Source organism: Lepisma saccharinum, chromosome 24 (assembly GCF_977018435.1).
Source record: "Lepisma saccharinum chromosome 24, izLepSacc3.1, whole genome shotgun sequence".
Taxonomy (NCBI): domain Eukaryota; kingdom Metazoa; phylum Arthropoda; class Insecta; order Zygentoma; family Lepismatidae; genus Lepisma; species Lepisma saccharinum.
The window spans coordinates 21788147-21814097 of NC_139252.1; the positions used below are offsets into that span (position 1 = coordinate 21788147).

General features: G+C 35.4%; 1 protein-coding gene across 1 annotated transcript in view; it reads left to right on the plus strand.

Annotated features, from left to right (window-relative positions):
• The window catches only part of LOC145978136 (uncharacterized), an 87705-nt gene that overhangs the window by 21106 nt on the left and 40648 nt on the right, over positions 1 to 25951 (plus strand). The window contains exon 4 of the mRNA XM_083110577.1: positions 10203 to 10423. Within this exon, the coding sequence (XP_082966703.1) occupies positions 10203 to 10423 (221 nt within the window). The remainder of the gene's footprint in view (positions 1 to 10202; positions 10424 to 25951) is intronic.

Consider the following 25951-nt stretch of genomic DNA (forward strand, 5'->3'; position numbering starts at 1 on the left):
TTAGAGTCATGTCAAGAAAGTTCACAAATGGTGGTTTTCGTCGAATCATCATCGCGCAACACACATGCTGTCAACCAGAAGTCCTTGAAAAAGATTGGAGTTAAAAACAACTACTTGACAAATGATAAGACGAATCGATATTCATTTGTCCCAACTTAGAATTTTGTGTAAGACATGGATCATCATGTCCTATCATCCATTTCATAACTTCATTAATCATCCTCATCGCCTTTGTTGACGCCAAGTGCTAGAAAAGCAATATAAAATAAGCAAAATTAAGAAATTAATAAATGACATTTTCAGCGATTTCACGCAGCGACTCAGTTGCATGTAGACAAAGTTTCATTAATCGGGAACCAAGGGCCCCCTCGTTGTGCTTCATTGTAATTTTCCCTCCACTTTGCCTGCCGCGATTAACCTGATGTTGATTAATGCACAATCCACAAAGTGCACCAAAGCGGCGCATATAATGAATAGGTAAACTATGTGATATTATGCTAATTTACAATTTAGTAATAAAATGTGAATTTTGGGGGCTTCAGTTAAGTGGCTGCACATCCATTACTTAATCGCGATATCATAAAATTGCACATACGAAGCGTGTCTACACCTAAGTAAAGTGTCAGTCCCCGTCATAGGCGTGCGCAGACCCTCTGATTAGAGGTGGATAGCCTTGATTATATTTCAGGCCGGAAAAGAATAACGTAATTTCATCTCACTTGTCTAAATTTTATTGCATTGATGGGTGTGTTTATATATACACCCCTCCCCCCGCCCCACACACACATATAAATACATACATACATATATATATACAACACACACACACCCATACACACACACACACACACACACACACACACACACACACATATATATATATATATATATATATATATATATATATATATATATATATATATATACACAAATATACCAACAGTAAATATCATATAAATTGTCTCTCAAATCTGCGCGTTCCTTTTCCTCCAAACAATTGTTCCTGCACTTAAGAGAAAACCTTTTAGCAGCAGTACTTCTCTCCTCGGTAATATAAAATGCATTACAGAAAACAAATTGCGAGCAAAGCGACCAATAAATTTTCGGATCCAAATTTTTGCAACATGAAAACAATGTCGATTTAATATGGGAAAAGAATTCATGGAGCGCCATATTATTCTCTTTTACAATTTTTTTCATTTAGATCGTTTGGCGTCCAGGGTTAACTCCCGCCAACCCCGAGCTACGGCTCTGAACTTGACTAGCCTGCAAGAAAAGCAGACATTGCGAGCGAAGCGAGCAAGAACATTTTACAAATGGTATTTATATTTGTATAAAATTTGAAATCAAGGGGGCAATTGCAGCTCTGTCCCTACCCCCCCCCCCCCCGCAGGTGCTCTTGGCAGTCAGGAAGAAATAATGCAAGAAAGACGTGAAAACAAAATCCATCTTGAGTATCCTTTTGTCCTGCTACTCTTAGATTCTGCTACTCTTGCTTTCCTTTACTTCCATGTTTGCTCCCTAAAATTGATTTCCGTTCAAGGTTGTGGGGGGCTGTGGTTTCGCCAATGCACCCCCTTCCCCCGTAGTTGCCTTTAGCGTTGCCCACGAGACGAGACTTTGGCCTGTCTCGTCTCGTGGAAATGCTGTGAAATGCTGTCTCGTCTCGAAAATATTCTTTTGTCTCGGGACACATGATCAATCTCGTCTCGTCTCGAATTTTTAAAAGCCTGTCCCGTCTCGTCCCGTGGGCAACACTAGTTGCCTTGAACTTTCATCGGCTTGAAAATACTTAATTTTCTTTAAGAGTATAATATAGTTTAATAACGGCGATAGTATTCATCTATCCTAAATTTCTAGGTGAAAATATAATAATATAGGGGCATAGATGTCTGAAAGGGAGACAAAGATTGCCACATCTTCCCCTTAGAAAACGAATGTCAACCAAAAAGTACGTTTTCACATGTATAATTTGATTTCAGTCATAATAATTTACATTAATTATTATAATGAGGATGCAGGAATGCGATAATGCAACACTATTATCGGGGTAATATGCCCCATGGAAAAATACCTTGCTTGTCTCTTCGTGGAAAAAATCTGCAGACGTCCATGATTAGGGGTGCATTTGCCCTCCCCCTGGCCCCATGGGCGCACGCCTATGATCCCCGTGATGGAATATGTAGCGCAAAGCCAGGGCTTTAAGATCAAATTTGTTTTGTTATTGTTTTTATTAGTAATTACCTCAGTTTTCTTCCTCTGAAGTTAAATTATTCATGACGACGATTTATGATTACATTAAAGACATGAATGAACATACACAATGAATCCATTTTGGTCGGAACTCGAACTCGGAACCTTGTTCGGCAAGAAATACAAATATCCATAAGGCATGAGTGTTTCATTGGAGATGATCCTCTACTTCCGTCATTTTATCACTAATATATTTCTTTAATATACAATAATAAGTCACAACTACCTAAAAATAAATATTATTTTGCATTTTCACATGCATATGTTTTTTTTACGGTTAGAGTGTGAACTGGCACCTGTTTATTTAGATTGTTCATTATGTTTCGTGTGTAGTTAAATATAGGAAATATGCTTGAGGAACGATTAGGGCTATAAGAATTTCGTCCGTGACGGAGTGGTTAGCACAGTGCGCTACGATGTCTGATGTCCTGGGTTCGAATCCCGTCGTGCGTATGGGTGTTCTTTGTGAGTGCCCCTTCATCAATTTCATCATATCACTCATCCTCGTCGTCGCGATTAGCAAGAGGTGAAAGAAAAACGACGCTAAATAAGAAAATAAAAAGACTTATAAGAATCAATCTTATTTCCGGACGTGTCCTACATTTTATAGTTGTGTCTGGCCTCCGGAAGGAATTTGAAAGAAATCTCAAATGTCGTCTACGTATTTTGAGCATCACGTAACTTCAAATTAGATGGAGAAACAGAAAAACTGAGGGAAGTCTAAGATAACGTGCTTCCTTGGAGAAGTATGCTTAAATCAAAGAGTGTGCATGGTTGCTACTGGATGTTCGGAAAAACAATTACAATCCCAGCTCAGAAATTAATTCACGATTTTCTACATCAAAAAAAGTCCGGATATATGTATAAAAATGCTTACTTTGTGAAGTTTTATCGATATAAGTGTCGGTAATTTGTTCGAAGTAACAAGTAATTTTTCTCCTTATTGGAGAAATAAGGCACACAATTCTGTTTTTTCCCAGTGTATAGTAGTTTTTTTTTACATATTAATAAACAAGAACTTCTAGACTTTGTTTACGAAATTGTGAATTGTTTCCTTCCCGAATTCATGGATTGTTTTCTCTTCCTGGCCCCACATCGACGAACAACGTTCTGTCTTACATACACAAGTTGAAATCACATACAGCCGTGCTATTAATTAGCAGTTGAGGAATTTTGAACTCAACCGTTCACTTCAACATTAATTTTTCAGCTGAAGATGTGTCATATTCTCGTTAAATGCTAAGATGTCCTAGTAACCTATTATAGTTACTGCAAATACGATCGTGTTCAACATTTTGAGACAATTTGTCCTACTTTCCGCTGACGAGTGATCTGATAGCCCTATGTGTGATGAGAACTGTTTATACTCAATTTCTGATATAATTTATTCCAGCATTTCCTTCAACTTCTATTACCTTGTTATTACCTCCAATGCTTACACAACTTTTCCTTCGTGCTCGACCTTTGGGTTCAGAAATGTTTACAACACCCCCATCTCCCGCATGTAAATAGCAGGCAACAACACTCTAGAAGACCATAATGTATACAACTTGTTTACTACATATTTTATGAAAATATTAGAATGTTAGCTTGATATAACTGTGGATTTGAACGAACGAAATAAAATACCTGTTTTATACGCACACTGGAACGAGCGCAGGCCTGCTGTGAGTCACTCTGGCAGTGAAGGTCACTGATCGAAGCAGTTGGTGCTTGCTTACTACAAGCAGCTCCTTATCTTTCCTCAAGGAAACACGGAAATCTTAGTTACTTTCTTTCGCCAGACTAATGGTGAACATTTACAGGAACGTAAGGAGTAGTATCGTATTCTATTGGAATTAGATTTCGTGGTGTTTAAAAGATATCATAACAATATGTAAATCTCTTTTGTGACCTACACTGAACTTATGTTAAAGCTTCATGGACATGTGAAAGCGGAAATTTAGAGATCCTTCTTCCTTACGATTTCTAAACAACCGAAGAGTGTGGTGAATGTGAAACTACTTATTGTTCGCATCAACGATATGCATTATACAAATGGTCCTTAATCAAAAACCCTATTACATCACAGGAAGTGATATTTAAAACAATTCTACCACGTATCCAACGTAACCAATATTCAGATTGATTCAAAGCTTCTGTTTGGGTTATTTTGTGTCGCATTTTTACCTCTTGCGATAATCGCGACGACGAAGATGATGGGTAATGATACGAATGCAATGCTACATCTAAGCCTCAACAGGTTTCAAAAATGGATCCTCTGGCTTTGTAGAGAGTTACGGTGATTTTTATTTTTATTTTCATTTGGTATTTTAAGTCCACTTTATGCACACAAAGGCTAATCGAGACTGCATCTACAGTTTAAAGTGGGATCCTAACCACTGTGTCTCCACCGGGTATCGAACAGGGGACTCCTTGATTACAATGCGACTCCTCTACTACAGCGCCATCGGGAAGGATGAGAGAGAGAGAGAGAGATAGATAGAGAGAGAGAGAGAGAGAGAGAGAGAGAGAGTTACGGTGACTACGATAATGAAGAATTGAAAGTAGCAGAACACCTAAGCTATTCTTTTGTCAATATTGGAATCGTTAATGAATTATTTGCATGCTAAGATGTAGAAAGTGCTGCATTTTCAGTGTTCGGAATTGCGATTTATTTCAGAGAATGGAGTGAGTAGTGGTAAAAGGATCACCTCACATGTTTGGATTATACCTCCCCGCCAAAAAAAAGACACAAAATATATATCGGCTGTTGTTCTTATAAGGAAATATAACATGTATGAATTGTCTCAAGAAATATTGGAGCCTATTCACATCCCTACGGAACTTGGAAGAAAGCCCACGTAGAGATTGGGAAGTTTTGTTACGACAAAATTGGGATGTATAGTAAATTAAAATTCAAAGTCCTACCTTGTGCTTTGCACCAAGCCATGAAGGCGTATAGGGGGTGTGGAGTTAGTGCAGTTAGGGTCCCACGCTTTCTTCATCAGGCGGAAGGTGGGAATGATGTGATCAGCACCACGCCCCTGGCCGCCATACCCCCCCTTCCCCAGAGTTTCCTCCAGGTACCGACTTTATACGACGCTGGGTAGGCACCGAAGCAGCTTGAACAGGTGGACGAAATCCCGATTATCCCCCGTCGAGGATCGAACCCAGATCTCTCGCATGGTAATAAAACGCCCTAACGACTGTGCTACTGCGGCACATACAGTAATTAAGGCAAGAATTGTTTTAGCGTTTCGTTCAACGTTTTTAGGGGAATCATTTTCGGAGATATAACGGGTAGCTCTTGTCGGTTCTGCGACCTGGGTTGAGAAAAGGCGATTTTCTGACGAACAACATTCCACCTGACAAGTCAAGTGACTTTTCTACATTTCCTGTGTCTGTTGGCTTTTGCATGAAAGACGAGTTGCTCTTGAGACAGACAGAATCACCCGATTACCTAATGGTGCAATGTGTGTTGCCTACCCTTCCGGCATTATTTACTGCCATTAAAGTCTTATGGGGAAGAACTTTTTTCCACCACTGTACGTACTGTACATGCATGTATTTATTTACATACAGTACTGTACCAAATATTTTACCAAATCAATGTTGTACGTATGCACGTTTGGTTTGAGTTGATGTTTTAAGTCCACTTTGTGCACAGTAAGGCTAATCGGGACTGGAACTACAGTTCAAAGTGGAATCCGAATCACTATGTGCCTCCACCGGGTATCGAACCCGGGACACCTTGATTACAAGGCGACGGCGCTACCATTGCGCCATCGGCGAGGCCCTGCACGTATGTACGTAGTGCATCTATAGTTTTGTTCAATAAAATTTTATTTCTACGTACTTTGTGTTGTACAGTATACGCATAAACTTATAATGATGCTACATATGATATAGGCATACGTAGTGCCGACTTTCAGAAGGGTCAGTAATCTTTAGACCTCTATAACTCGATGTCGGCGATCTTGGTCCTTAATAACTCGAACCTTGGTAAGTCGAAATCCTTCATACATCGATTTTTTTCTTTTTTCCCTCAAGTTCGAGTTATCAAGGTTCCACTGTAACACCGAAGAATGTTTACTGCTGCAAAAAAAATGTTTATGTGTGGGCAGTGACATCCTCTAAACACATTTTTCAAGCATTCAAAATGTCAGGATTTTTTTTTTAAAAAAAACTAAAATATCTTGGAAATCTCAGGGAAAATCAATTAACCGATCAAGTCTGAATGAAGTTCATCTGAAGGACTAGAATATTTCTTATCTGTTGATAATTATAATTAAGGGTAATAAGTACTAATATTCACTTCTAGTAATACAAATGTGGCATGGAAAGTGCAAATTATGGTCCTTTTTCACAAATTTCAAAACTTTTGTGCATGAAAAACAATATCATGCAAATCCAATATCCATGTGTATTATGGTTAAGAAAATAAATGTACCGTATTTATTTACGCATGTATAACAATCACTTTATTATAGCTCTTTCCGGATAGCTTTTCTCCACCAGTTATCCCCAACAGAGAATAATTCTACTGGTAAAGAGCAAGAAAAAGCATTAAAACTTTCTTGATTTGGAATTTTTCATTCGAAAATGTTTTGATCTTTATTGTTGTTCATTTATGTTTTAACCTGTATTAAAAAAATTTTGAATACTTTTAACAACAATGAAATGATGACCATTTTCATTTAAATTTTAAAGGTGAAATTGTAAGGTTTTCATCTAAAAATTCAATACAATAGAATTATCATATTTAGAGATTGATTAATAGTTTTGTCAGTGCCGATGTAACAAAATTGTAGTAAAATTTACAAGTACTGATAACTAAGAACCGCAGCGGACCGGTGGGGCCCTACTTTCAACTCACCCTTCCTATGTGAATTGGAGTAAATATACCTCTACCTTACTAATAACTGATATTCTAGAAGTTCGATATAATATATATAATACATATCTGTGTGTGTGTGTGTGTGTGTGAAATCAGGCAGGAGTTGACCCCCATTGTCACCGATTTTTATGATACTTGGTACACAGCTTTGCTTTGATCCAAAACCAAAACCTATGAAACGATTTTGCTCAAATATGTTTATTACGTATTATATGAGGGTTGTTGAAAATGTCGATATTCAGCAACATGCCTTTTTCTATTACGTATATTTCGGGAACGAATGAAGATACAGAAGCGTTTTTTAGCTCGTTGTAAAGTGGAAATACGGTAGCATATTATGAGATGATCAAATGTTAAAACTTAGTAAAATTTGAACACTCTGTTCAAATGTTCAAATTTCCCGCTAAAGGATATATTATATACTTACTGCTCAGAGACAGATGATATTTCACTTGATAATTGGCTTCCTTATGTGCTTTTATTACTAATTTATACGTTACTGTTTCCATATTTTTAGCAGCGTTCGTGTGAGACGAGATGTGTGCGTGTTGTGAAAACCTCTGTGGTAGCCAAGAAAATGAGGGGCGGGGGGAGGGGGAATGACGAATGTCGGGAATATTTGTGAAAAAAATCATTACTTATAATATTTTTATGAGAATAACTGTGAGTGAGAAGCAATGCCAGCGATTAGGGGGACTTAGGGGCAGTTACCCCCAACTACTATTTGCCACTCTTGCCTCTCACTATGGCCTGTTAAGGCAAAGTCTTGTCTAATAAGAGAAGTTAACTGCCCTTTCCCCCATACCCCCAAGGTTCGAAACCCAATCTCCGCTACTAGTTAACAGTTTTAAACCCCGAATCAAACCATAGTATTATATATATATATATATATATATATATATATATAATATTGGATAATGTTTGTTAGAAGTTTTACTTTAAATTTTAGATGAACTGAATACTTAAAATACTCTTTTTATATTATAAAGTTACTGGATAAATGCCATTTGTAATAAATTCTATACTACAAAATTTTATTGCTGGAGACCGAATTTTGAGATGGAATGAGCTCTAATTTATATGACTAAAAATGTAAGATTGATTGACTGATTGAGTTGGTGTTTTAAGTCCACTTTATGCACAGTAAAGCTAATCGGGATTGGACCTACAGTTTGAAATGCGATCCGAACCACTATGTGGCTCCTCCGGGTATCGAACCCGGTACCCCTTGATTACAAGGCAACGACGGAAAATGTAAGAATATTATCATCAACATAACTTTCAACTCGCAATTATATCACAAAATGAGTTTTTCACAAAACTGCCTTTTATTTTTTAAAAATAGATTTATTGATTTAATGTGAAAGTTTACACTATTTGGAGCATTTCTGAGAAAACCACACATTGATGGGTGTTCCTGAGAGATATCAAACCAAAAGTATCCAATATGGCGAACTGTTTTCAACATGGGAGGCGTCAGCAAGCACATAGCGATTGGCTCCTCAAGTGAAAATTCCTTAAATGGCATAACAATTATACTACCAAGTCTCTTGCTTTTATCAAAAAGTGTAACAATTCGTCAATCATTAGGGACTTAGCCGCTGGACAGTGATCAAGATGGTGGGTACGAGTCGTCTATGTGGAGACACATCTTATGGCGATTCTTTGATTAAATACATTAAAACTTATATCAGTTTAACGCTTATAAATTAGGCTATAACTTTCATTCTAAGCAATTTTCTGTCGCTTAATTTATTCGAAAGTTACAGTGCAGAAACTTCAAAAAGTACAGGAAGAATTGTATTTTTTTAAAAGATGATTTCTTACAAAATGTGAAAACTACTGACATTAGTGAACAATCAAACAATACCTTTTCTTCAGTCCATCTAATGAGGATCAAAAGTTTTTTTTTAAAAAATAGCATCTTTTGGGATTTTGCACTTCCAGTAGTGGTCTAAGAACTGACCAAAATCCATCTTTTACGGAATTATTCCCTACATTCGTCATCCCCCACCCTTCATTTTCTTGGCTAACACAGAAGTTTTCACAACACGCACACATCTCGTCTCACACAAACGCTGCTAAAAATATGGAAACAGTAACGTATAAATTAGTAATAACAGCACATAAGGAAGCCAATTATCAAGTGAAATATCATCTGTTCCTGAGCAGTAAGTATATATGTATATAGCCTTTAGCGTGACATAAATGAAAAGACTCATCATATGGACGCTGCAGCTCAGTTCATTGCTGATGAAGAAACACATTTCAATTTCATTTTTCTTCCTTATATCAAAAAATACCACGATGAGACTTTCTCAGTATAAAGATTAAGGATGGTAGTTAAAAATACAAAAAATTGAGAAAAATCGATGGAGGGGGTGTTTTGGGCTGTTCAAACTTGAAATTTGAACATTTGATTGATTGATTTAGTTTATTTTACTTCGCGTTTTGTGCCTCTTGGCTAATTTGCGAAGATGGGGATGAATGATGAAATTGATGAATGGACATTCACAAACAACCAAGCCCGACCGGGATTCGAACCCGAGACCCTTGGCGTCGCAGCGCGATGTGCTAACCACTCGGGCACAGGGTCGGGCTTGAACATTTGAACAGTGTGTTCAAATTTTACTAAGTTTTAACATTTGATCATCTCATAATACTGTATTTCCACTCTACAACGAGCTAAAAAAACGCTCTGTATCTTCATTCGTTCCCGAGATATACGTAATTGAAAATGGCATGTTGCTTAAAATTGATATTTTGAACAACCCTCATATAATTCGTAATAATTATATTTGAGCAAAATCCTTTCACAGGTATTGGTTTTGGATCAAAGCAAAGCTGTGTACCAAATATTATTGAAATAACCCATATATATATATATATATATATATATATATATATATATATATATATATATATATATACTGTATATACTAGGTAAATCAAAAACTAAAGGCAATTTTGTGTTTTCACTAGAATAAACGACGACTGGATGTGTCTGACGTCACCACGTGTATACTTGGAGTGACGTGGAAGTAGGAGTATCCATCATTGCCCCATTCAGTCATTCAGTCGAGTGTCGCAGAACAAGAAGGTCACACGTATGGACGCACCACTCCACGAATGCACCATCGAGGAACAGCGCTTTCTGTGGTCGGAGGGAGTCAAACCGGCAGACATCCACCGTCGGCTGTTAGCGCAGTATGGAGCAAGCACCATGACTCAACGAAAGGTGTATGAGTGGGTGGATCGCTTTAAAGCTGCGTGGTCGTCGGTTCAGGTCAGGTGACGAGGTCCAGCAGGCGGTGAAGCAGGCCCGTAGCCAGGCAGGGGCCGGGGGGGGGGGCTGATACCCTCCTGGAACTACCGTCACCCCACCCGGTACTGCCTTCAGCCCCCTTGACATTAGGCAAAAGTGAAGAGTGAAAATGTAGACAGCAGATATTATTTTTCTCACAACTTTGGTGAAGGATGAATTCACAGAACATGAACAACAGGTAACAAACACATTTCTTCATCTTATTCGCTGTCCCTGTTGCGGCCTCCCTCTTAGACAGAAATCTGTTACTTTGATAACATCATGCAAATTCCCTCCGCATCTGTGTCAAAGGTCAACAGCTCCCAAGTTTTCGGAACGAAGGGGGGTTTCATTGCTTCCGTCGGGAGTGGAATGTACTGTAGGCACTATGATTGAATATTGTGCATTTTTTCTTGTGTGTATCACCAAAAGTAGTATGGAGTGTGCAGCAAGGAATGATTTCAGTAGCAGTCGACACTGCAAGAAAACGATGTTTTAAAATACGTATGTAGAAGAATACAGTATTTGTATGATATTTCTAAATTTCATATCACTTAATGACCCCCCCCCCCGCCCCACACACATAATTTACCTTCATTTAATACTGTTAAACTTTTGAAAATTGGACTTGGTTTACAAAGCCCCCCCCCCTGATAACCCGCGACCCCCCCCTGGAGATCAATTCTAGCTACGGGCCTGCGATGAAGACGTGGCTTCGTGAGCAACCAAAAACCTTCTTCGCGGACGGGATACAGAGGCTGATTGCACGATACCAAAAGTGCATTGCCGTGCAGGGGGCATATGTGGAAAAGGATATGTGTAGTTCTTCTTCTTGTGTGGAAATAAAGATGTTATGTGAAAATTGCCTTTACTTTTTGATTTACCCTAATATATATATATACACACACACTGCTGGACAAAATAAACCGGACACTTGCATTTTTGTGATAACGCATAAATTTAGTAGTGCTGCGTAATTTATATAATACTTTGTTCTCTGTTGAATATATTCAGGTTTTCTTATTTCCAATAATTTCTGCAACATTTAGTTAGCCTCCGAAGCAGAATTGTTAATAAGTTAAATTAGAATAAAATAATAAATACTGTAATTGCAATTCAGATGTCAAATATTAAGGTGTCCGAGTGTTTTTGTCCAACAGTATATATATATATATATATATATATATATATATATATATGTGATAAAAGAAGGAGGACCGCAAGGGCTAAATAAAAGTGAAAGAGGAGAGAGGAAACACTCACCAGATGCAGAAAAACTTCAAACTTTCGTGACGTCGTGTAACATCTTCAGGAGTAGCAAAATGATTTATTTATATGTAGAGAGACATTTACTGTACAAAACAATGGTACATTAATTTTATCTTCCTACTCAGCATTTCACAAACTTACTTGCATTATCACAGACTTAGGCAATTACATCAGAAAGTTATGAAATAAATTTCTTGGTAACTACCCTTCTTGGGTAAACAGGAAGTGTGTTGCCAGGTCTTCCGTTTTGTGATAATGTGACTGTTAGACATAGTTTCCTTTTTTGATATTTTGTATCTTTTGTACTGCAGGACCTGATGTTACAAAGTTTTCTCAATGTATTATCATTTATTCTGGGCTGTGTGCGTAAAGTTTATATATAAATATGTTATCTACAGCACATTGTACTTTAAATTATGTTAGTGTTAAACAATGAAATGTTTTGGAAAAATCACATATTTTTTTGTGAAAGTTAAGGAATATGTTTTGATAGAATTAGCAGAATACCTATCTTAACTGAAATTGAGGAAAAAAAAATATTTTCGAATGAATTAGAAGTTGTTGTAAAAGCTAACATGTAAGAACTCAGTGAACCAGATTTCTCTACAGGGAACAAAGTGCAACAATATATTTGTTAACAATATACACTTGACAATTGTATAATGAACTAATGTTGCCAACCAATGCTTTCAGAGATATTGTTGAAAAGACCTTACATTGAAATATTTGGTGCTTCTTTTACAAACAAAAAAAATTGTTAACCAGACCTTCAGCAGTGAACAGTCGGCAAGTAAACGGCTCTCATCAAATACGAGGTATGCGAGATAGATATTTTCTTAGTCAATGAGTTGCTATTTTTCATATTGTGTCCATGGTTAAGTTGCTCCCCTTCCTTTACTCCATGTTAGTTAAATTCATCAGTCGAAATATATCTCTTTCTGAATACTACATAGCACTGAACTTCATGTTTTAAAAACAGTAAATTCAATAAATATTTTATAACTGAAGATTTTACTGCCTCATTGGCTGAGTGCAATAAGTGGTTAACCTTTGATCTATCCAGTGAAGATGACAGCCTTGGCTTCAATGTTCGCTGTGAAGGGCACTTCAACAATTTCTTCGGATCATTAATCTTCTTTATTGTCATGATTAGCCAAAAGTGACCAAAAATTGACTGTTTTACATTTGAATCAAATTGCTTGTAATTACAAAAATTGAACAATCAGTGGATTTGATCAGAGATCACAAAACTCATTTAGCCACTACCTAGATTTGCAAATACATTGTTAGCTTCCAGGATTGAATTTATGATAAATTCTTGATTCATAAAAAAAATTCCGGTTCAATTAAGTTATTCCTTTAAAATTAGATAAACGGAGAGGACAATTGCATTAAACAAGTGTTTTCCGGATCTTGAAATTTACAAAATCTTAAATCTTGACATATACTAGCTTCTGAGATATCAATAATTTTAAGACAATGTTTCTCACAGCCAGACAGGCCGATTGAATTAAAGTATGTTGCCTTGAGCCACTATTTGGTAGGTGTTATCAAATCATCATTTAAATGGCTGTGGTAGTTACTGAGAAAACGATAGTTAAGATAGATGGACAGTCAGGGCTGGTGAGTAAGGGTACTTTTCCCAGTTTTTTTTGTTTAGTCCCCTAAATTGTATTTCTATTGGTATGCTATTGGCCGTCCGTATCAAAGTTCAGCTGCAAGAAAAATTCTAAGGTATTGGAGGATTGTTATTAATGCTTCTTCAGAAGTTGCCCACCACCTATGTACAGCACCTTGTATAACGTACTGTGGAAAACGACCCAAGAAACTGGTTCCCGAGACGAATGACAACATAGATGGCAGTGCGATCAGCACAGCTGCTAATTTTCTTATGAAAGTAATGCTGCTTTGTTAGTGTTTGGAATATATTGTGTAGATTTGTTTGTCTTGAAAGGCGGTACGTGAATTGATGGAAACAGTTAAATTTGTGGAGTGATTTGCAGTCACGAAATGGCATTAATTTGGAAAGAAAAGTAAAAGAAAATTAATAAATGAATAGCATGCGTAACACAAGAAATGGCCGCGGTGGTTCAGTCGGTAACGCGTCTGACTACCATGCTAAAGGTCCCGGGTTCGATCCTCGGCCGGTTCAAATGCGGGAACTTTTCTAACGTTGGAAGCGGCCAAGGCTCCCACCCAGCATCGAATAACATGGGTACCTGGGGGAAACCCTGGGGGGTAAAGGCGGTCAGGGGCGTGATGCTGATCACATCACCCTCACTCACGACCGGATCAAGCAAGTGTAGGGCGTTACCCCCACACCACCTATCCGCCTTCATGGCGTGGTGCTATGCACAGGGGAGCACTTTACTTTTTTTTTTAACACAAGAAGAAACATCGCAATATGATTCCGGACGTCAGGTGTTGGATTGTGTACTAGTGTGAGAATATTTCATACCGAAGCGTTCCATGCGTTCGATTATGTAATCCCCTGTTAGTGTAACAACCACGCAGTAGTTTTACAAGATGACGTGTGAAGTTTTTTTTTTCCAAATTAATTTTCTGTTTGCCTAACTTAAACGAACCTAACCTTCCGTGAATGGTTTGTAGATCAATTTTCACTTAAAGAACCTTCTGTGAATACTTTGTGTGGCATTTTTCAGTTAATAAGTGTTAGTGTAGCAACCACGCGGTAGTTTTACAAGATGACGTGTGAGCGGTTTTTTTTTTTACAATTTAATTTTCTATGTTTGCCTAACATAACTGAACCTAACATAACCTTCCGTAAATGGTTTGTGGATCAATTTTCACATAAAAACCTACTGTGAATAGTTAGTGCGGCATTTTTCCGTTAATAAGTTTGGAAACACTGCATATCAGCTGACAATAGACAACGTGAGTCAAGATTTGCCCGCCATATTGTGTGTAACGAAAGCGAATTAGCAATGAACAATAAATACTTGTAATGTGAAAAATTATGCTTTTTTCGGTGAAAAAATTATAATCCCACGTTCAAAAATGTTCCGCTAATGGTAAGTACAAATGTAAATAATTAGGAAATAAACGAGTGAAATGTGTTTTCACTATACCATACTGTTACCTTAGTTTCTTTAAGCTTCAAACTTGCATTCACAATCGTAGCCAGCATTGTAAAACACTTCCTAATACTCCCATAAACTTGCGAAAATCATTAAACATTCGAAACCGTTACCGCAGGAAAATTTGGCCTGCCATGTTAGGCTTGTCAGGATTCTAATCTTACATTTTTGCTCATGACTGTACAAGAAAAAATACATGTGAACCAGAAGTAGAGTTATGAGGAGTATATTTTCACAGGAATCAAAAGAAGCTAACAATGCTACTTGAAAATAAAATAATTCATATTAATTCATCAATTATTAGCTTTTCGAGTTATTTGCTGAACATGGAAAAATGCAAAATATCTTACAACAATCAAATAAATCAATTGCAACTTCTTGTATCACACATATTACATAGGTACATATTGTGCATGAAAGGATTACTTGTTACATTAAGGTGATTATTTACGGCAAGTTTTACGAACATTAAAATGCGCGCGCCATACAGAATACAGCAAAAATGGTTACCCCCAGCGTAGACTGCATGGAGGTAGAAAACTGCATGAAGATACCTCATACCTGTAATAGAAAGGCGATGACTCACATAAGATACATCTATCTTGCAATACTATCAGCTTACCTTCAAGAATCATAATTCTGTAGTTCTGTTTGTGTATCCCGAAGACAAGACATCTATCCTGACTAGCCTACTTTTCAAGTATCTACAGAAGTCTTCTTTTTATGCGTCTTCAGTCGTGTTGTTCCATTCAGTGACAGACAAGAAAACCGTAGGATGTGTTCCTGAGAAGAAATCTTTCCATTTTATTCTGTTTTTTGCAAAACACTTTTACAAAACTACCTACACATTTCTATACACAATTTAACACCGCCATGAAGATTATCACTTCTTTTTGCATTACTTCATTGTGTCCACGGTAGATGTCGACAGCATCATCAAAACAAATGAAAACATCATGGCGGAAACACTATTTCCATAGAAACAATTCGATCATTCTCGAAATAATCCTTGTTAGTAGTTTTCTCATGTCATCCACAATACTTTGCAAATTCATGTAAATTACATCACGAAGTTCAAATATCCAATATGATTTCTCGCAAACAAACCAGCGAATGTGGAAATAGCTTAGAACAAATTTCGTCGGTAAAGGAAACCTCAGGTCTAGTACATTTTGAGAATGTCAAAGAAAAATATCGCATCGACGAAGACATAATATTATACCTCACGCTCTCTTAGCCCAAAATCAGTGGCGTAGTAGCCGCCTACACAATGCGGAAGAAGTGCCCGAGGTGTAAGGGCTCCGCAAATTTTTCTCCGTGCCACTTAAATTTTATATAATCCCAGAAATTCAACAGAATACTGTCGGTTGTAATAAATAAATAAATAAAACTGATTTACGAAAAAGATGTGGGTTAACAATGACAATCCGAGCTCGAAATTATTTTAGGTGAACACTCAATTGAAAGACCCGATCAATTTCCTTTCTTGTCGGTGAACTTCGAATACGTATCATCAAAGTTAGCTGTATTGTATGAGTAAAGGACACCACAAGTAACTTCACGATTATTTTTTTTTTTTTTTAGTTTTTTATATGTGGCAAGTTTCAATAACATATCATATTACGATGTCTGCCATGATAAACAGGGGCTTACTGGCTGAGCTAGAAGTGCCCGGAGAACTTGGCATGCGGGTCCCCTCCGAAATGCCGTATTAACCTACTTGCTCGCAGATGGCCATCAGTCAGGCGCGTCGCGTGATAATGTTCGCATGAGTACGTGAACACTCATGTAAATGTTTTAAATTACGTACATATTAAATGCACACACACACACATATATTTATTCGAAAAAAATACTTCTTTGATGTTCGAATATATACACACAATTTACTCGGAGTTGACGTCTTTCACGTCTGATAACTTTTTTAGAGAGTTGGTACCACTGACTTCCCCGGTGTTCCATGGATTGCGTTGAACACAATTGCTGTGCGTGACGCATCAAACTGACAGCTAAGGGACTGTTGGCCACTATACCGCGAAAATGTTCACTGGAGCTGTGCGAACATACGGTGCTGGGAGCTCTGATTCAAGCTGTAATACCATATACCCTAACTATTCTATGGTAATACTTCTTGCATTCAGCACCAGAGTGCAGCATGTACAAGGCATGTCTAGGCGAGACGGTCTGCGCTACATAGTTGCAAACTTTAGTGAGAAATCGCTAAACCTGGCGGATTTTAAATTCCAGTGGGCGCTAAAGTTCACGGAATAGTGACGAGCGACTTTTCTTTAGAAACTAGTCTGCAGGAGTTACATATCTTTCAATGTTAATATGATTTGCGCATGTGCGTCTAAGGGCCATTCAGACTATGCAACTTTATCTTAGTAATCGACGTTTTTAATGCAAAAAAAAAAAAAAAGAACTCTCACCAACTTAAATTGCAAAGGAAAGTGCGGACAATATTTACATCAATTGAACGCGCATTTTTCTGGTAACTATACTGAGAATAGTATGGAGTCCTAGGCCTAAATAGCTGTTACCGAAAACAGTTATCAATTGATGTTAGTAAATTAATTTTACTATTCTCTACGTTATTAGAATATGCTTATTGTGAAGAACAAAATATAACTTTCAGAATACTAGATATGCATTTTTGCTACACATAATATTTTCTTCTTTGAAGTTAGAAAGTTAAAATGAAATATGCATAAAATTATCTCATTTGAAATTAAGTTATTTTTTAATCTACATATAAACGCACAAACATTGAAATTTAATTTATTGGTTGGAATAAATCTGATGTAAGTTGTTCTTTACAGCACTAGTAGTTGGGATCTACGATAACGTCAATCGCTATTTAATATTCGCAATTAATTTGCACGTACTTATAACTAATTTGCACGGGTTTTAGTTAATTTGCACATACTTAGAATTCATTTGCACGTACTTAGAGTACTTTACATTTATGTATTTGCATGTTTATAACTTTTTATGAATATATAATTATTTATTTTATGAAAAATATGTATATAGAAGGTAATTAGAGGTACTAAACGCTATGCATATGGTTTTATATTCATTACTGCAAAGTATGTAATGTATAAATCGATAATATTAATGTTTATAATATTGAAAATAAGAGTTTATGGTTTATGAACAGCTATGAACGCTGGTAATGGTACGAAAGAAGACGGTCACGGTACTCGAACTCGCGATATGTAATATTATTAATTAGTACTATGTAATAATGTATGTTATTATGGTATGAAACACGATGGTACGAGATGCTAGACAGAATACTGTCTCAGAATCTCGACTCGGCGGTGAAGGTAGACGAGAAAGGAATTTGGGGAAGTGCGGTGAAGGTCAAATGACGTCACAACGTCAGAACAAAGAAAGATGCTGATTGACCAATCAGAGAACGCGTCGGTAGATTTCCAGAACCGGTTTTTTTTTTCCAAGGTCAACTAGTACGCAAGAACAGGGGAAAGCTATGCAATACTGTAGGGCAGGGGAGGGATTCAACCAGACAACAAAGGATGTCTGGAATGCGCATCAAGGGTCAAATCTCTGAAGCTATGCGTCGCTTGTAGAACTGGTTTCCGCCGCCAATTAATATTCCGCTCAGGGTTGCCCCAAGGCACAGGACGCTTTAGCGCAGGTTTTTTTTTATCTGTACTATGAAGAAGGGAGAGCTATCAGGGACGGGGCCTACAGTTTTCACCATTTGCTTTTATCACGGGGTAACGAACCTAGGACCCTTTGATTATTGATTTAGGTAGTAAATGTATGTTACTGTGTGCTATTTAACTTAATTTTGAGTTTATTTTTTACCAAACTTTGACTTTATGTCAAACATTTTCACAGCTTATTCTTATTTTTACAAAAATAACACTATTTGTACTATTCAGGCAACATTTTTTATTAAATTTTGGACTCGCAAAGACATTTTTTCAACTTTTAATTTATTATTTTACAATTTTATGTTAATTTTTACCAAAATAACACTATACTATTCAGGCAACATTTTTTCATTAATTTTGGATTCACAAAGACATTTTTTTCAACTTTTAACTTATTATTTTACAATTTTATGTTAATTTTTATCAAAATAAAACTATTTATACTATTCAGGCAACATTTTTTCATTAATTTTGGATTCACAAAGACATTTTCTTCAACTTTTAACTTATTATTTTACAACTTTATGTTACTTTTTACAAAAAAAATAACACTATTTATACTATTCAGGCAACATTTTTTCATTAAATTTTGGATTCACAAAGACATTTTTTTCAACTTTTAACTTATTATTTTACAACTTTATGTTAATTTTTTTATCAAAATAACACTATTTATACTATTCAGACAACATTTTTTCATTAATTTTGGATTCACAAAGACATTTTTTTTCAACTTTTAACTTATTATTTTACAATTTTATGTTAATTTTTTATCAAAATAACACTATTTATACTATTCAGGCAACATTTTTTATTAAATTTTGGACTCACAAAGATATTTTTACAATTTTTAATTTATTATTTTACAATTTTATACCTATTTTTACCAAAATAACACTATTTATACTATTCAGGAAAGACTTTTAGTTATATTTTCGACACACAAAGTGTGTTTTTTCAACTTCTATCTGTTTATTTCACAAGTTTAGGCTTATTATTACCAAAATAATACAATTCAATCTGTTCAGGAAAGACTTTTAGTTACATTTTCGACACACAAAGTGTGTGTTCTCAACTGCTGTCTGTTTATTTCACAAGTCTAGGCTTATTATTACCAAAATAACACAATTCAATCTGTTCAGGAAAGACTTGCAATTACATTTTCGACACACTATGTGTGTGTTCTCAACTTCTATCTGTTTATTAGGCTTATTATTACTCAAATAACACAATTTCAGCTGTTCAGGCAACATTTTTTATTAAATTTTGTACTCACAAAAATACATTTCTAAACTTTTAACTTATTATTTTACAAATTTATGTTAATTTTTTACCAAAATAACACTATTTATACTATTCAGGCAACATTTTATATTAAATTTTGGACTCACAAAGTGTGTGTTCTCAACTTCTATCTGTTTATTTCACAAGTTTATTCTAATATTTACTCAAATAACACGATTTGAACGTGTTTTTTATTACATTTTGGACACACACACACACTTACACACACACACATACACACACACACACACACACACACACACACACACACACATACACACACACAGAGAGAGAGAGAGAGAGAGAGAGAGATTTTTTTCCAAGTTTACAGGATTATTCTCCACGTTTACTCAAATAACACAATTCAAATGTGTTTTGAATTAAATTTTGTACACACGAAGTGTGTTTCGTCACGTTTTACCCTTTATTTTTCAATTTTATGCTTATTTTACCAAAGTAAGACCTCTTAGTCTATTCAAGAAAGAGTTTTCAATTATATTTTGGATGCAAAAGTATGTTTTGGCAAGTTCTACCCTTTTATTTTACAAGTTTAGGCTTATTATTACTCAAATAACAACGAAAGTTTGTTTATTTTAGAGTTTTCTGAGTATTTTGTTACTGTTGTACTAGGTAAAAGTTTTCTAAATATATCAGATAGGGCTTCATATCCTTTTTTTTCTATTTTGGAGATGATGCGATCAGCACCACTCTTCATCTGCTTTTTATGTTATGTACCCTAATATTATTTTGAGGCTTAGTGAATTCTAGAGCCTATTTATGCAGGAAAGAGGGCTTGAAAATTTTGATCTCAGATAACCCACAACTATTTGTCAGAGTATTTTAAAGGATATTTTATACTTATTATGAGCCACTAGAATATCTAAGCTTGCTTAATTTTAATGCCTGTAACGCTGTTATTGTATTTATAGCTAAGGCTGTAACTAGGGACTTAGCATGTATATTGACAATTTATAGGACAACACGAACCTTACAAAGGATTGTAGGTGATGTAGGCCCACATGCCAGAGCTTTGTTAATCTTCAAGAAGCATTTACAGCTAATATTACGAGGAAATGAGGTTGATTTTTACTGTTTCACAAGAACGCTATTTTTTATACACCCAATATTTGCTTTTTCAAGTAACTACATGTCCCAGAAGCACTTACAGGCCAACTCTAACTAGACTTCGACTTATTTTATATCAGGTGCTAAATTTATAAAGAACTATGATTGTGTATATTTCTGAAGAAGTACGCAAAAGCAGATTACCCGATTAAAGTATCTGAAAAACAGATTTTTCCAATTAAGTATATTTTAATGACTGGATTATTTAACAGATCAAACAGGAAGACTGCAAGATTCATTAAATGTAGTTCTATAGTATAGGTGGTTTCAGAGATATAAAAAGAACAAATATAAGATTTCGCTTTTGTTTTGCTTCTGAGGCTAATCGCGACGCTAAGGGTAAATGGCGAGGAAATGTAACGGAGGAGAAACACTCTCAAAAGTTAAGGGCTGCATGTAAGTTAATACCACAGAGATATTACAGTAGGTGTAGGTTCTACCACCAGAACTTTTCTATTATAATAATACTGGTTATGCTGTACTGTTAGCTAAAGATGCTGATATTTGAGAAACTTAAAAGCTTACTTACGACTTACTGTTGCACAAGATCCGATGACAAAATTTAAAAATTGTAATCGGCCAGACAGGGACTCGAACCCTGGACAGATAGGTTAAAAGCCTAACGCTATACCAACTAAGCTATCTGGGCACAAGGTATTCTTTTCTTGAAAAGTTAGTAATGTTAAGAAATATATTGAAACATTTGAGAACACTCTTGGTCTGGTTCGACAGAGAAGGAGACAACATTTCCAAATTTTTTACAGACTGGGTGTATTTTTCCACTATAGAGGCCTTCACTATATGTAATTCGAAACGCTAAAGTTCAGCTAGCTTACAAAATTGAGGTAAAGATTGTGTTTGGCGAGATCAACAAGTTACAATTATATCCAGTTACGGACAAATAAAGCTAAAACTCTTAGATTTACTGTACTAGGCAAGTTTTAGTAACATTTTCTTCACTATAGTACAAATACCAAAGAAATAGGTATATTTTATTTATAATTTGACAAAATGTACTAGTATTTAATTCACAAAGTTAGGTAAAAATCAGTATTTTTTAAAAAAATATTGTTACTGCTTTTAAATTTTATGTTATTTAGCCACTAACATCTAGTTTACACTGTTTGGCATCCTTTAAATTGGAAAAGAAGGAATTATTTGTTTAGTATTTTTACTACTTTATATTTATTTAAGAAAACAATTCTACAGTTTAACTTAATTTTAACAAATTGTTACTAATTTATATATCAAAGTTATGTTATTTAGAGTGTATGAAGGCGTATAAAGTTAATATTTGTAGTTATCAGTTCAACTAACAATTATATTTTACACACAAAAGATAATGTTTACAGTTAAATTACTTGAATCAGAGAATAATATTTTACAGTAATTGATTCATTCAGCACTAGTCAGTACTTTTATGCATCAGAAAGTTTTCTTAATTTTCTATTACGCATGCTATTTTGGGCTATTCTTAAAATGTATTTCTAGGGCAAACTGGATTAATTTTCTGCTTATAATGCACAATGCATTGTACATTTGTTATATTCTCTACTTACAATCCAAATATTATGCTTATTTAATGTATAATTAACTAACTCTCTAGCCTTCTTAAACCCGAAGGTTCATGGCTGCAGCAACACATGCCTTTCATCTGTCCCTGTCCTGAGCAAGATCTATATACTCCTTTCCTTCCCTACCAATTTCCTTTAGGTCCATCTCTACATTATCCCTCCATATTTGTTTTGGTCTTCCTATTGGTCTTTTACCGTCAGGTTTCACAACAAAAATCCTGTATACTCTTCTTTCCTCTCCCATTTGTACCACATGATCTACACACCTAAGTCTTCTTGATTTAATCATTCTAATAATATCTGGGTATGAATACAAATTATGTACTTCCAAATTATGTAACCTTCTCCACTCATATGTCTCCTCATCTGTTTTAGGCCCAAATATTTTCCTAAGGATCTTATTTTCAAATACTCTCAATTTATGTTCCTTTTTCAATGTAAGTGACGAAGTTCATTTACTGTATTTAACTTTTATTTTTTGTAATTAACAAAAAATAAAAGCTTATACTGCAGTTATTATATCTTTTTCTATCAGCTTATTTTGAAATTAATATTATTAGGTATAGTCTTTGATTTATAACTATATTGCTTTTTTATCAATTTATCTAAGAGTACAGGCAGACAAACACATGTGTACACACTTTTATGTAAATAGATATGCTGTTTTTCAATATTTTAGTATGAAGATTGCACTTTAGCTATTTAAGCAAGGGTAGGAAAGGTAGGATTTCTGAGAATTTGTTGCAGGATTTTGTTGTCCAAGTATAGATGAGAACTGAACTGGGAGACTGTTTTGAACATTTTCATGAGAGTTTGCATGTGAACTGTATGCAAATTGAGCACTATTGACTGTGCATGCTTCTAAGTTTTGCTGTTAGTTTTCATAAAGTCTGTGAGACTGTAGTCAGTTTTCCCATTTCAAGTAGTTTTATTGATTGTATTTGTATATGTTGTGGGGACTTAGCAGTTTTATGTTATGAGGCAGTTTGTTGTAGAATATTTTTACCGGATTGTTTTGAGATATTGAGTGTCTGCTGTTTTACTTGTAATTATTTTCCTTCTTGTGTTGTGTATTTGACTATATTTTGTCCAAGTTCGTAGTATTTAGAATAATTGTTATTGACTTGTAGATGTAGGGAGTAATAATCCTTTGCAAGATGCCCTATACTTTAGTCTGAATATTATTCTTAGTGTTCACTTTTGAAGCCTTAGTATTCTGGTAGTATTATTAATGTAGAGGTAAATTAGGCTGAAATGTAGGCATTTTTCTGATAAATTATACTCACTTAGTTGTTTCAGCAGGTAGAAGTTGCATGATGGTTTACTGCTGATGATGTTAATTTGCTTTTCTTATGTACTACGTATGATGTAGCTTACTTGAGTAATTGGAATTTTCTACTGAAAAAGGATTGCTTGTCTATTTTATTCCTATGTTGTTGAGTTTGTCCATAAGCAAGCCATGTTTTTACTCTATCAGTAACAAACAACCTAAGTCAAATTCAAGCAGCAAGAGGAATACACAGAAACGAACATGGGATACAGAAAGAGAAATCAATAGTCACACCCATAGCACAGTTTAAAAAACTACATAGCTGAAACCTTAGAGAAACATAAAACTGCAAACACAATATATCTAGATTCTTCCAAGACATAGCATAGAGTAAAAACATGGCTTGCTTATGGACAAACTCAACAACATAGAAATAAAATAGACAAGCAATCCTTTTTTCAGTAGAAAATTACAACTACTCAAGTAAGCTACATCATACGTAGTACATAAGAAGAGCAAATTAACATCATCAGCAGTAAACCATCATGCAACTTCTACCTGCTGAAACAACTACGTGAGTATAATTTATCAGAAAGATGCCTACATTTCAGCCTAATTTACCTCTACATTAATAATACTACCAGAATACTAAGGCTTCAAAAGTGAACACTAAGAATAATGTTCAGACTAAAGTATAGGGCATCTTGCAAAGGATTATTACTCCCTACATCTACAAGTCAATAACAATTATTCTAAATACTACGAAGTTGGACAAAATATAGTCAAATACACAACACAAGAAGGAAAATAATTACAAGTAAAACAGCAGACACTCAATATCACAAAACAATCCGGTAAAAATATTCTACAACAAACTGCCTCATAACATAAAACTGCTAAGTCCCCAAAACATATACAAATACAATCAATAAAAACTACTTGAAAAGGGAAAACTGTCTACAGTCTTACAGACTTGATGTAAAATAACAGCAAAACTTAGAAGCATGCACAGTCAATAGTGCTCAATTTGCATACAGTTCACATGCAAACTCTCATGAAAAGGTTCAAAGCAGTCTCCCAGCTCAGTTCTCATCTATACTTGGACAACAAAATCCTGCAACAAATTCTCAGAAATCCTACCTTTCCTACCCTTGCTTAAATAGCTAAAGTGCAATCTTCATACTAAAATATTGAAAAACAGCATATCTATTTACATAAAAGTGTGTACACATGTGTTTGTCTGCGTGTACTCTTAGATAAATTGATAAAAAAAGCAATATAGTTATAAATCAAAGACTATAACTAATAATATTAATTTCAAAATAAGCTCATAGAAAAAGATATAATAACTACAGTATAAGCTAGAAACATAAATTGAGAGTATTTGAAAATAAAATTCTTAGGAAAATATTTGGGACTAAAACAGATTACAAGGCAGATGAGTGGAGAAGATTACATAATTTAGAAGTACATAATTTGTATTCATGTCCAGATATTATTAGAATAATTAAATCAAGAAGACTTAGATGTGTAGATCATGTGGTACAAATGGGAGAGGAAAAAAAGTATACAGGATTCTTGTTGGGAAACCTGATTTTAAAAGACCAATAGGAAGACCAAAACAAAGATAGAGGGATGGATTGACGCATAGCCCCACGAAATGGTTCGTGGGGCTATGCGTCAATGGTTTGTGGGGCTACGTAGGTATTTTTTGGCGCAGTGGGGTGGAAACACTGCATGCCGAGTACGGCAGTGAAACTGTGACCGCCATATTGCGTGTTACCCAAGGGAAAAAAGAAACGAAGGAAACTTACTCAATATGTCGCAAATAGAGCTTATTTCCGTGAAATAAGCGTAATGCCACCTTTAGCAATGTTTCTCAATGCAGAATACGTAAGTACGAATATTCAAATTGAATCAACTAGCAAATTTCAGCCGTTTGTCCGATACGAGAAATTTACCGTTTAAAGTTCAATTATGCATATACTTTTCGAGTTTCGAACTTGTGTTACTTATAATTCACTGCAGTTATGTGATGTTGTTAATTCCCTCAAAATTGTGTAGAATGGCTCAACAAACGAGATGGGCTGAGCCAAGGTACCTTATAAGGTATGCCATTCCCGAGGTTCCGAGATTTTCTCCCATGATTCTGTGCGCGCTATGACGTCATTAAGAGGACAGAATGGAACTTACTTCGTTATCGTATACGGAA